Genomic DNA, 14,571 nt, shown 5'->3' with positions numbered 1-14,571 from the left:
TGAAGGCAGAAGGCAGATGCTTAACCGACTGAGCCACCCAGGCGCCCCTAGAAAGAAATATTTGAAAGACACAGGGGAATAAATAATTCTTAGGATCTATTCTTAAAAGGAAGGAGGGAAGAGAAAAAGGTACTATCTGAACGGAGACCAAAACATGTCTGTCCAAGGTTACCTCAGAACAAAGCCTTTAAAGATGAATCAAAAGTCTCCTCAAAGCACACAGGAAAGCAATTACAGCCCACACATCTGACAATGGCCACGGGGGTGAGGGGTGAGGGGTGAGGGGTGGGGTGGAGATAAAAGCAGAGCCAGATTTGGGGCACAGAGAGGACATTGAGCAATGAAACAATACAAGGGAACTTGCCAAGAAGGGGAGCACAAAGAGAGAGAAGAGCAAGAAGGAGCAGGGCCCTGGACTCTAAGGGGAAGTCAGGCTGAGCCGAGCACACAGGCAGGGGCTTTATAAGTATATATGTTTGTCTCTAACGGAGATCTAGAGAAATCCCACATCCTCTCTTCTGGCTGATATTTTCAATGCAGGCAAGACTGAGGGTGGGCATTTATAAACTGGATAAGTAGTTTCCAACATCTGTATATGATAATGTTAATGGTCACTAGCCACTTACTAATTTTAATTAAATTATTTTTATGTAAGAACAAAATGTAAGATGCAAGTTCAGGGATTAAAAGGTGGGTGTGGATTGCCTTTCAGGAGGTACTTTAGGTTCAGGAAAGGCTAAGAGACAGTAAGACAATGACTTTAACCCGATGATCTATTATTAGTCATTAACAAGTATTTGCCAAGAAATGACTAGGATGGCAGGCTCTGTGCTATGCACTGGGGATACGGCAGTAAATGAAAAAGATACAGACCCTGGCCTCATGAATTTCTATGCTTTTCTTTGGTTTTACATTTATTTATTTTGAATTGTGGTAAAAAAAATAAAATTTACCATTTTAACTGTTTTTAAATGTACAGTTCAGTGGCACTAAGTACATTCACATAGTTGTGCAACCTTCACCACATCCCCCCACAGAACTCTTTTCGTCTTGTAAAACTGAAACTACACCCATTAAACACGAATTCCCCGTCTCGCCACCTCCAGCCTCTGGCAGCCCCCATTCTACTTTCTTAACCAACTGAGCCACCCAGGCGCCCTTTTTTTTTTTTTTTTTTTTTTAAGATTTTATTTATTTGCGAGAGACCCATTCTACTTTCTGTCTCCATAATTTTGACTATACGAGGTACCGTGTTTAAGTGGAATCATGCAGTATTTGTCTTTTTGTGACTGGCTTATTCCACAAACGTTCTCAAGGTTCATCCATGGTGTAGCATGCGCCAGAATTTCCTTCCTTTCTAAGGCTGAACGGTAGCCCACTGAATGCGTATACCACATTTTATTTATCCCTTTGTCCCACCAACAGTGCATTCCCATTTTACATCCCCACCAACGTGCCTACGTGTTCCCATTTCTCTACGTCCTCACCAACACTTGTTATTTTCCTTCCTTTTTTCTTTCTTCCTTTCTTTCCTTTTCATAGCAGCCATTCTAATGGGTGTGATCTGTGGTTATTTGAGACCGTTCATCCTTTACTGCATAATCTCCTGGTCTATGGGAAACCCTATGACCTCTGGCGTGTGCCTGTGTCTGTCCCAGTCTTCTGGGAATATCTTTATTATTCATACCCAACCCACAATGTACCAAGAGTATGCGGCCATGAAAAAAGCCCCAACTCTACCAGTAGGAAGGGCCTCTGGGGGCGCCCTGTACTCTAAGAATAAGAGGGAGAGCGTAGAGCTGCTAAACCCCAAAAGGCCAGCTTCTGAGGGGATGTGGTACTACTTAGAAGGCAGGGCTCCCCTGGGAAACGTCTAATGCCTGTTCCTCTGATTCATGATAGGAGGAGACACTGGTCCACAACCCCCAACAAGACCCACTAAAGGGGAGAGGGCAGACGGAAAAGTGGATTGATGCGGTGATGTTTTAGAACAGGGATCAGAAAAGTGGGCAGGATGTAGTAATAATAAAATCCTACAATTCAAATTACTCTAGCACTTATAATGTTTCTAACATTTTCACTTGCATTTATCTATGTACAACCATGCCTTTGGCTACATCACTGCTTAGTAATGTGCACAGGGTGGAAAAGGAGAGAAACTGAGTCAGCAGCTTTGCTCCTTTGAGATCCTATTTCTACAGAGACCCACAGAATATTGAAGCTGGGAGGGACCTGAGACATCATTTAATTCAATCTTCACAGACTTGGTTGTTGTCCTATAAATACATATTTTCTTAGAGTTAGATTTAACACCCCCCCGCCCCAATTAACTGCATAGAAAAGGAAATGAGCTGGTATCATCCTCCAGTGAAGGAGTGGGTCCCCAAAGATAGCTCTCCTTTTTTTTTAGCTTCTGCTGCACAGTGGATTGAAATGAATATAAAAACTAGGGAGAAAAGCCCAAGGTGTTGCATGTATGTGAGGAGGAGGGGCACTTTGCTACTTGTAGGCAGAGACAGAAGTGAATGCCCTGTTTCTGTGAACCAACAGTGAATGTGGTTCTATGTTGATGCCAACAGCGGAAAATGTCCGTTACAAGCAGGAGTCAGAGCAAGAGTCCCTGGTTGGCAGGGAAGGCCAACAGGGAGGCCAGGAGTGGGCTTCAAGGAGAGGGTGGGGGCAGCAGAAGGCCAGAAAATGTCCCTGAATTTGGGACAGCAGTAAAGGGTCATCGTCAGTCCGTCATTCAATATGTGGGAAACTGAGGCAAAGAAAAGTGGAGGGACTTGCTTAAGGCCTTATAAACTATGGGTGGCAAAATTAAAATGATTTTCTATTCTGATTTCCATGCCCTCCTTAACTTTTATACTGGAGAAACCTTGTGCCTGTGCTGGGATTGAGCTGGGGCACTGCGGGAAAGGTAGCAAAAACCACGGCAGGCAGCCAGCAGGGCTGTGGCCGGGTTACACGGAAATACAGAACTTAAGCTTCCCTCCCTCCTTCCCTCCCTCCTTTCCTTCCTTCCTTCCAGAGAAAGAGCACGTGCACGCAAGTGGGGGGTGGAGGGGCAGAAGGAGAGAGAGAATCTTAAGCAGACTCCATGCCCAGCGTGGAGCCCAGCATAGGGTTCAATCTCATGACCCTGAGACCATGACCTGAGCCCAAACCAAGATTCAGACACCTAACCAACTGAGCACCCAGGCGCCCGCCCCCCCGCCATTTCTGATGCTAAGAACAATTCAGCTTGGTGAGTGGGGGCGCCTTTTCATTTGTAGATGGAACTTAGTAAGGACAGCTGACAACCATTACAATGTGTGCAGCATCTTCAGCACATCCTTGGATGTCATACTGGGTTTTGCGGTGCATTAAACTACCTAGAAGTTTTAAAAACCCTTCCTGCCTCCCCTCTTCCGTTCTGGCCACCCCCAGAGATTCTGATATCACTGGTTAAGAATCACTGCTCTAGACTAGAATGTGTCACACCCCTTTGGTGTGCTGGGGCAGAGAAAACGTTAGAAACCATGGATGTCGTGGCCACAGTAAGTAGTCACAGGTCTGTGCTCTTCCTACACAGCTGATCCAATCACTTCCTGGCACCTGCTAGAACAATCCTTCTAGACTAACAAAAGTACAATGCAAATTCACATGTAATTTTAAATTATCTATTAACCACATAGAAAAGGAAACAGGTGAAATTAATAATAAATTTAATTCAACGTATCTAAAATATTGCCATTTCAATGAGTAAATATATGTTATGATATATTTCACATTTCTCATACTAAGTCTTCAAAATCCGATGTGTGCTTTATACTTGCAGCACATCTCAATTCACAGTTAGCTACATTTCAAGGGTTTGAAAGCCACATATAGCTAGTGGCTACCATGTCGACCTATAACCACCCTTGCCTCTCTCACGGACTTAAGTCACTACAATAGAAATAGCAGTTTCTCCATACTATAGCCATCTCGACCTGCCTCAGGCCCTTTCCTTTCCACTTTGGTCCTAATTCTATTCCAGCTCTCTTCCATGAGTCGTCAAGTAATCATCACTGAGGGCCTGCCCAGTGCTGGGTATTCGTGTTAACTTATGAGGATGAAAAGATAAATAAGACCTAGATCCTGACTTCCAGGAGCTCTCGCCTTGGTGGAATATGAAGGCACATACAAGAGAATTTGGTGAAGGCTTTACCCACAGATACATACAAAAGGATGCTGAGGAAGGACTTTCTGGGGTTCCAAGAAGCATTCACATACATGAGACATTTGTGTTGAGTTTTAAGGGATGAGGAAAAATTGTGGAAGGGCAGGGAAAGGTGTTTCAGCCACAGAGAAAAGCATATTCAAGACAAAACATGACGATCATGCTTGGAAAAGGCAAGTGTCGAGCAGGGCGAGGACTGGGCTGGAGGCGGCTGGTGGGGCGAGTGGGGCCTTAAGAGCCTGCAGACACACAACCACCGTGGGCTTGTTGTCTGAGCAGGGAAATCCTGGGGCAGGTTATGGCACAGACTGGAGAGGACAAGGAAGTCAGGAAAGCCTGAACAATGGAATGAATGAATGAAAGGGTGGCAGTATGTCTAGAAAGGAGGGATGTCAGCACCCAAGGGAATGAACGGAATGGAAGAGCACTGTTTTGTGGAGTCTCAAGAAGAGGCTTGATGATGGAGGCTGGACAAAGGGCCTAAGAGCTAAGGCTTTTCCAGACCCAAACCCATTAGGCTAGGGTTCATAGGGCCACTAGCATGGTATTTACACAGGACTATGACAACCTGTGGTGACCTGAGAGCACAAATGGCCTCTTTCCCTGAGGAATTAATGGGGCTACCTATGGCTCCACTTAGGCAGGAGACAAAATCAAGCCAAATGACTTTCAGGATTGCTAGGGAAGTCACACCTGTGAGACGCAGCAGGTGCTGGGCAGCACCTGGCCAGCTCCATCAGATGATGCGGTGGCTTATCTGACCTCGGGTTTCCTGGAAGAAGGCTCTGGAGCTCTCAGGTGAGAAGAGAGCAACAACAACATGACGTTTCCAGTGAGCAGGAGCCTCTGAGATCCTATGGCAAAGCTGAGGCAGGGAGATGAAATGGCTTGAAGGTCATATAGCCAGTAAGTGGCAGGACCACGAACAGCATTTACCCTCCGTGGCACCAAAGCCACAGGGAGGTCAGTACAACAGGTGTTATGGAGAACTGTTTATCCGGACAGCAAACTCAAGTGGAAAAGGAGAAAGTGAGGCTGGAGACACACTAGGCAATAAAAATGTCTTTACAAGCTAAAAAGATTGAGTTTAGTAGCAATAAATGAGGTACTCACATGGTGAAATATCCACAAAGTTTGGGTCGATATTATGCAGCAGCTCCATTCTGGGGGACGGGCTTCCTTCACTAGAAGAGAATTTTTTAGGAAACGTTAATTTCCTCTCTCAAATTAATATGATGACTTTTAATACTTCCTTTCCTTGTACTTACAGGAAATAACAAGCTTGCCAATTAACAACTTTGTCATGAATTCAGAGATCTCTAAAATCTGTAGTTGGTGCATCTTTAATTCATAATTATTTGTCTACATTATAGTAATGGCTGAACATCTAATAAGACTGTCAGTGTCAAGCATATGACAATTAAACAATACTCTTAATTGTGACCCTTTGCAATAAACACTGTGGCTGCATTTATACATGACCATTGTTTACAAAGGGGAAATGAGAACTCAAGTCATTCTGTGCAGGCTTCATACTGACCATTCACAGGGAGATGAGGAAAGAACATCTACGAAGATAGTGGCATCAAAACTACAATCACAACCTACGTTAGTGGTGAAAAGAAACTTGGGGATCACAGTCCAACCCCTTACATCATGAGTAAGGCAGACAAAGTTATTGGCCAAATTTTAGATCATGTGACTCTCAAAATGGTGTTCTTAAAACACTGGGAGCATTAGGGCACCTGGGTGTCTCAGTCGGTTAAGCGTCCGACTCCTGGTTTTGGCTCAGGTCATGATCTTGAGGTCATGGAATCAAGCCCCACATTGGGCTCTGCACTCAGCGTGGAGTCTCCTTCAGTTTCTCACTCCCTCTCCCTCCCGCTCACTCTCTCTCTCTCTCAAATAAATAAAATCTTCAAAAAAAAAAATGAGAACATTAACATCACCAGATATATGCGGGGTGTGCATGATGTACCCAAGACATTTTGCTAGTATAGACTCAGCCTTATGTAAAAAATGATTTCAATTGTTGGGAGTACTAAGGACTGCTTGATAACCCAATAAAAGGTTGCAAAGTACTGTTAACACTGTAGGATTTGTATACACCTGAAAAACCACTAAGGTCCCCGATGTAACCAAGAGGGCGTATTTTCAGGTCACCCAATATCCACACTCAAAATCACGGGTAGCTGTCTACAGCAGTGGCTTGGGATTTCAAGATCCATAAAATTTCAAAAAATATGGGTTGTGATTGGCAATGTTGTATTTGCCAAGTAAAAAAATTTTAAAACAAAATTAATTAAAAAAAACCCAAACTTCAATTACCATCACCATTATATTATAAAATAAAGATTTTTTTTAAGGTGGGGGGCAGGGCACAGAGGGAGAGAGAGAATCTTAAGCAGGCTCCATGCCCAGCAGAGGCAGACTCAGGGCTCCATCTCACAATCCTGAGATCATGACCTGAGCCGAAATCAAGAGTCAGATGCTTAACCAACTTAGCCACCCAGGCGCCCCTAAAATAAAGATGATTTTAATAGCAAAAAGGGTAGGAAGAATATGATCTCAGAAAAACATGACAGCTTTTCAAATTGAATGTATTTAACTTTAGTATCCTATCAGATTTTCTTGTTCTTCTCTATTCCATAAAACGCTAATTAGAGGGTAGGAGGAAATACACAAGGATGTCTCTAGTTCTGGGGGCACAGGAGGCAGCATTGTTGGGGAGAGGGGTCATATTTCCCAGGACTCTTCTCATTTTCCTCTTGAGGCAACTAACTATCTGATTGTCCTGGAGACTGCCAACCAGTCCAAAATGACAGGAACTAGGGTTTGATTCCAGAAGCTCTGAATGCAAGAAGGGATGATTAGCAAACAAAATGGTGAATGTGAGAAAATCTAAACAGGATGATGATGATGATGATGATGATGATGATGATGATGCCTAATTTGTGGGTTTAATGCAAATGGAGTTAAAATCTGGATGATAATAATAGCAAGTTAAGTCAGGAGGGGAAATCAGAATGAATGCATTTTATAAAGTCTTCATATTGTTCAGAAGTTAATACTACTGATGAAATTCAGATTTAGCTAAGTAGAATTTACATGTTAAAGTTTTAAGGTAACTTGAAAATAAAGATAGAATTTTTCTGGACTACAGAAAAACAAAACAATTTTGTTTTGTTGAATGAATTTTCATTCAATTCAAAAGAAGACCCAAAAATTTCAGGGCCAAGATATTAGTACATAACCACTTGTCTTTAAAGGCATAGTTCACTGGGATACCCCAAAGCATTAGGCACAGTTAAATAAAGGATCTTTTTCTAATAACTTTTAGAAAGAGTTTCTCTGTTATGTTATTCATTCATTCATATTTTTTGCATTATTCAGAAGAGCTACAGATATTTCAAAATAAGGAAACTTAAAGAGATGACATTTTGAACACTGGAGTCTGTGAGTAATCCTGGTGATGGATCATTTGCTAGGAAAAATCTTCAGAGGTAGAATCACCATGATGTAAACAGGAACAACAACAAAAACAAAACAAAAAACAACCAGTTCTCTTAAGTATGTTGTGACACTACTTTTTAAAATGTAGTAATCAGAATATTTTGATAAGGATGTTGTTACTTATATGAGGCAAGAAGACACAGTATGTGATTAGTAATTAAAACAATGACCAAACATCCTTAGTCACTCCATTAGGAGCATTAGGGCACCTGGGTGGTCACTCCAAGTTATTAAATAAATCAAGGAAACCAAATGTACATTTAGGGAACTGAATAAAATACCATAAATCTTGGGTTACTTCACCTCAAAATACAAATAAAACCCCAGATTAGCCCATGTACCAATTCCCTGGGGCTAGCCTTTTGGAAAATGATGGATTTTAGAAATATCTCTGGGTGGATTTTTTAAAAGATGCATACCAACATGTGAAGTAATTATGGAAATATGGAAAAATATACACCAAACTTAACTGGAGTGGACAGATGGGTGGGGTGAGGTTATTGAGGACTTTTGATCTCTACAACTAGCATATATTATTATTGTAATCAAGAAAAATTTAAGATTTTAAAAATATTTTATTTATTTATTTATTTTCAGAGAGAGAGAGTGGGCGAGGGGCAGAGGGAGAGGGAGAAGCAGAATCTCAGCTGAGCAGGGAGCCTGATGTGGGACTCAATCTCAGGACTCTGGGATCATGACCTGAACCGAAGGCAGACGCTTAACCGACTGAGCCACCCAGGCGCCCCTGGAATCTGCATTTCCAACAGGTTCCCAGGAAGTACTGTTGCTGCCGCTCTGAGGACCACACTTTGAGTAGCAAGATTGGAGGAAGGCTCCTGGAGTCCTCTAACAAGGGACTGCAACTCTTTTGGAGTTTCCTAAATTAGAAACTCATGTAGTTTAGACCTGCTTCTGGAGCAATGAGTCTTGACCTTGGCTACACAATGCAGTCACGTGGGGAGCTTTAAAAAATACTGATGCTTGGATCTCACCGACATGCGCTTCAGCCTGGGCACATAGATTTATAAAAGTACCCATGCTGATTTCCTTAAAATTAGCTTTATTAAAATACAATTTATAAATCATACAATCAACCCACTTAAAGTGTACAGTTAAATATTTTTAGTATATACACAGAGTTGTACAACCATCAACACAATCTAATTTTACATTATTTTTCTCCCCTGTTAAATAAAAATTGTGTACCCATTAGCAGCTACCCTTCAGTTTGTCTCTCCCTACGCTCCTTGCAGCCCAAGGCAATCACTAATCTATAGTGTTCCTACAGACTTGCCTATTCTATATATTCATATAAATGGAATCATAGAGGGGTGCCTGGGTGGTTCAGTCCTTTAAGCAGTTAAGCATCTGCCTTCGGCTCAGGTCATGATCTCAGGATCCTGGGATCGACTCAGCAGGGTGTCTGCTTCTCCCTCTCCCTCTGCCCCTGCTCCTATTCTCTCTCTCATTCACTCTCTCTCTCTCTCTCAAGTAAGTAAATAAAATCTTAAAAGAAAAAAAAAATGGGATCATAGAATATGTGGTCTTTTTTGATGGCTTCTTTCACTTAGCATTACGTTTTCTCCACATCTTCATCATCACTTGTTAATGGCTGTCTTCTTGATTATAGCCATCTTAGTTGGTATGAAGTGGTATCTCACTGTGGTTTTGACTTACATTTTCATCTTCATATGAAAATCTACTATTTGTATAGTTTCTTTGGAGAAATATCTATTCAGATATTGCTCATTTTTTATTTGAGCTATTTGTCTTTTTATAATTGGGTTGCATATATTCTGGATATATTCTGGATGCAACTCCCATATCAGATGCATGATTTGTTAATATTTTCTCTAATTATCTGGCTTGTCTTTTTGCTTTCTTTATAGTATCACTTGCAGAACAAAAGTTTAAAATTTTGATGCGATACAACTTAGCTATTTTTCCTTTGTTGCTTTTGGTATTTTATCTACAAAACCACTGCTTAATCCAGAGTCACAAAGATTTACTCCTACATTTTCTTTTAAGATTGTTATAGTTTTAGCTCTTACATTGAGGTCTCTGATCCATTTTTTAAAAAAGATTTATTTATTTTAGAGAGAGAGAGAGAGCAAGCAGGGGGAGGGGCAGAGGGGGAGAGAGAGAATCTTGAAGTAGACTCCCCACTGAGCATGGAGCCTGACTTGGGGCTCAATCCCAGGACCCCGAGATCATGACCGAAACCGAAACCAAGAGTCAACCGCCCACCCAACTGAGCTACCCAGATGCCTGAGGTCTCTGATCCATTTTAAGTAAATTTTTGTGTATGCTGTGAGGTAGGGATCCAATTTCATTCTTTTGCATTGAATATCCAGTTATTCCAGTACCATTTATTGAGAAGATTATGCTTTCCCAATTGAACTATCTTGGTACCCTTGTCACAAATGCAGCTGATTCTAACACACAGCTCAGGGTGAGAATCACTAATCTTGAGCCTTGTTATATGAAGTCAATACATTTGATTATATGTTCTAAATTCTTGGTTTTCTTCTACAGAGGAAAAGATTGGTGACTAGCTTCTAGGACACTTATATAATAAGCCCATGTATAATGATAATGGCTTCCCCTTGAAAGGAAGTCCTAGTTCCTCAGAAAGTATCTTAAGAAAACCATTGATAACTTCCTACAATCAGTCCCTTTAATTTGCCCCTGTATAGGGATATAAGTATTTTGAACACATCTCTTTTTGCATATGACACAATTTCTTCCTCAAAGCTAAGTGTACCGAAGTGAGATGGAAAAAAAAAAGTACTTTGCATATTCATGACAGTTTTCAGCAACATCAACTGTGTGATCACAATCTTACAAATAAACAGTGGCTTCATCAAACTCATAAATGCTTATGGGACTGATTATTGCTATATTATAACATGCGTTAGCTTCTATCTTCTGTACATATCTATGCATTTACAGGTAATGCTACAAATATTGCAGCATTTCATGATTACTTGTACATTATACTCTTCCAAAGTTTTATTTCCATACAACCAAGTACTAGAAAGTGGACACTGTTAACTGTTTTGGTAATTTATGGTCCTCCTCCCGACTAGTTCTGAAGGCCTCACTCTCTCACATGCAGTCCGGCATTGTCTTTAAGGGCCCAGCCTTTCAGGGTCTGCATCTCAAGTCCACAAGGTTATATAAACTAGACCCTTTTTTCTTCACCAGCAGAATGTGGATAAAAGTATCCACTTACAGAGTTGTTAGGGGAATTAAATGAGGCAACATACATAAAGCACACATACATAAAGCTTGGGATATAAGTGCTGAATAAGCTGGTAGCTTAAAAACAAGAATACCATTTATTACAAAATGTGGATTCTGATTCTACAGACATGGAAATAATATAACCACAATTACAAGACTATAACCTGAGACACAGATATAAGAATAATATGTAGATACAAGGAAACATTAATATTCCCATCCATTCTTCCTGCTGGCAAGAATTCCCCTCATGAAATATACTGGTGTAGTTATAACTTTAATTTCTAAGACATGTTACAATATTCCCTCCCATGTGAGAGTCTCGTTTTAGAAATGTGTCAGTGTCAAATACAGCTAAGTCACACAGTCTACTCATCATGAACAGCATATAAAAAAGATACAGTGTCATCTGCTGTCTAGGGATTTTCCCTATTTTTCAGATTAAGCATATGGTATGGTTTGCTGTACGAGCAACACTATCTTCATTAGACTGTGGATTCCATTTGTGAAATTTAAATCTCTGAATGATGATTGATGATGTTCATGGGAAATGATTTTCCCAATAATCACACAAGTTCATGCAATGACCTTGTTTTATTATGGCAAGGTAGTGTGGGTTTTTACTATGGCAAATGTTCGGCCTCCAGAGTGATAGGAACAAAGCAGCACTCTCTAATTAGCTTCTTAAGGTGGGCACCTATGGGACTGTTCAAGGATCCTTACTGCACGATGCTCACTACCCACTCCAGCTTACCTGAATGACTATGGCAGTGAGTAGACAAAGAATTATGTAAAGAAAAAGAACTATAATATGTTGTTCACATTGACCACTTAATGACAGAGACCCATCTCTAAACCAGTGAAATGGACATGTTTCATCCATATCCATAACAACCAAACTGGAGTTATTTGGGGGTTTCTTGGTTTTGGCCAGGCATTTATAGAGCATTTATTATGTGCCACATATCATTTTAAATGCTTCACATGTATTATCATATTGAATCCTTGACACTACGATAGAGAGACAACCTAGCGCAGAGTGGTTAAGTGACTTGCAAGATCATGTGGTTGAGCAGGGGATGGAATTGGGTTTGAAACTCTGGCAGAGTTTCTGATTGACTCCTGAATTCTTCACTTCTAACCACTATGCTAAATTGTCTCCTTAGTAAGATGCAGACATGGCCTCCGTATCTCCTTGAATGTCTTATGTTTCCATTCATTCAGCTTATTTTCAAGACTCCATTACCAAATATTTCTATTAACTTCAAATTCCTCTATTAACGAGAGAGAGAATCCTTTTCTCCATCTTCTTCTCTTAAAAACTTATATAAAATGGTATATAGCTAATTATCTCTTTTAAAAGATTTACTTATTCATCAAAGAGAGAGAGAGAGACAGAGCACAAGCAGGGAGAGTGGCAGGCAGAGGGAGAAGCAGGCTCCCCGCTGAGCAGGGAGCCCGATGCGGGGCTCCATCCCAGGACCCTGGGATCATGACCTGAGCTGCAGGCAGACGCTTAACTGACTGAGCCACCCAGGCATCCCAAGTTAATTATCTTTGATGACATTTTAGTATTCAATTTTAATTTACCTCAAATTTCATATTCTCTGGATTAGCTTTAAAAATAACAGGGCAAGAAGACACTGATCAGTGACAGTTTCCAATATGCTATAAATATTTTCTAAAAGTCCACAGTTTCAGACACTGAGATCACAGCACTGTCCATTTATAAATAGAGTTTCCAGTTTTTGACTTTCATTTTCCAACTAGTTGAAGGGTGGGGCAGTAAAATATTTCCCATAAATAAATGAAATGCTATTACACTCCATATTCATTTTACCACTAGCTGCTGACCATCTGTCATAAAAAGACACACCCTGAAAAGCAGTGTCAAATTTTTAGAAACGGAAATAGCCATGATGATATTTCCTGAGAAGAAATTTTGAAAAAAAAAAAAGTTACTTATTAAAAAATTCAAAACACACCCAGAGTAATGTCCATCCTTTTACCTCTTTGTGAGCATCGTCATCACTGTTACCATCTTCACCTCTAGCTCCTGAGTCATGACTGTGTTCCAGGCACTGTGCTGGGTGTTTTATACATATTCTTTCACTAAATCCTCACATAAGTGCCTATGAGGTAGGTACTGCTGATGTCACATTTTACACATGATGGAACTGATGCTTGCAACTCTTAAGTAACTTGCCCAAGGCCACACAAATAACAAATGGAGAAGGTAAGATTTGAACCAGATCTAACCACAGAGTTCACATTTTGTAGCCATTATACAGTTGACCCTTGAACAATGTAAGGGTTAGGGGTGCTGACCCCCTGGGCAGTCAAGAATCCAAGTACAAGTTTTGACTTCCCCCAAACCTAACTATTAATAGCTTACTATTGACCAGAACCCTTACAGATAACATAAACAGTCGATTAACACATATTTTGTATGTTATGTGTATCATAAACTGTATTCTTACAATCAAGTAAACTAGAAAAAAGAAATGTTATTAAGAAAGTCGTAAGGAAAATACATTTACTGTGCTGCACTGTATATTAAAAAAATCTATGTATAAGTGGACCCATGCAGTTCAAACCTGTGTTGTTCAAGGGTCAACGGTACTAGTGAAATTCCTGGTGGGACTTCTTTTCCTCGTTATGTGGGCCCAGTGATATAAGGTGTGTAAATCCCATGCTCCTTGAAAAGCCATTTTAACTTGCAAACACAACCATGAATAAAGAGTTTAGGCATGGGAATTATAAGATTTTGACTAAATTTGGTGAGGAAATATATAACTTAAATTCATTTGATATAGAGTTTTATATGGAAAGATTATTTTCACGGACATTTTAATTAAGAAATCTTACTAAATTTTTAAAGTAGGCTACTTAAGAAAGAAGTAATATTATTAAGAATAACTGAATCACTCCCCTAAATATAGTCTTTTCCTATTCATTACTGAAAAATAATTGGGGGGACTTCTGGGTTAGTATCAAGCCAAACCAGCAGGGCCTAATATGACTTTCTTACAATTTCCATGATAATAGCCATAAAGAATTACAAAAAAATGAAAACTGGCAAAAGCACTGGAAACTAAAGAGAAGACCAGATGCCAAAGTCTCCAGGGGATTTTCACTAATGCCAATGCTGAAGAGATTACAACATATTCTTGGATTCTACCGTAAGAATCAAAATCTGATCCCAAAGAAAACAGAAAAAAGATGGATTCGCTTTGTCTACCTCTAGCTATAGGACTCAGAGATCACACTAAAGAAAAAATGGGCAATGATCTCCCATGAACCGTCTTCAGAACTAGCCCATCACATTTTTCCTCCCTCACTCCCAGTTACATCACTCCCTGTGTCCACCCAGGCAGCAAACACTAGACTACATGAGAGGAAACAGAAGAAACGAGGCATAACATCTAGTATCCTTGCATGGGAAGTCACCTCACCAAAAAAAAACCCCAAATCTGAACCAACACCTAGAGTGCTATGTACTGTGGACTTAGGGTAGAAGCTCTTTTTCTTTTTTTTAAGATTATATTTATTTATTTGAGAGAGAGAGACAGTGCACAGTGTGGGGGAGGGGCAGAGGGAGAGGGAGA

General features: G+C 40.4%; 1 protein-coding gene across 1 annotated transcript in view; it reads right to left on the bottom strand.

The window, feature by feature from the left end:
- The window catches only part of ARSB (arylsulfatase B), a 165,257-nt gene that overhangs the window by 60,738 nt on the left and 89,948 nt on the right, over positions 1–14,571 (bottom strand). The window contains exon 6 of the mRNA XM_032404133.1: positions 5,318–5,388. Coding sequence (XP_032260024.1) covers positions 5,318–5,388 — 71 coding nt within the window. The remainder of the gene's footprint in view (positions 1–5,317; positions 5,389–14,571) is intronic.

The sequence above is a fragment of the Phoca vitulina genome, unplaced genomic scaffold (assembly GCF_004348235.1).
Source record: "Phoca vitulina isolate PV1807 unplaced genomic scaffold, GSC_HSeal_1.0 scaffold6, whole genome shotgun sequence".
In the NCBI taxonomy this organism is placed as follows: domain Eukaryota; kingdom Metazoa; phylum Chordata; class Mammalia; order Carnivora; family Phocidae; genus Phoca; species Phoca vitulina.
Note: the sequence above shows the minus strand (reverse complement) of the source record. Positions and strands in the feature narration are given on the sequence as shown.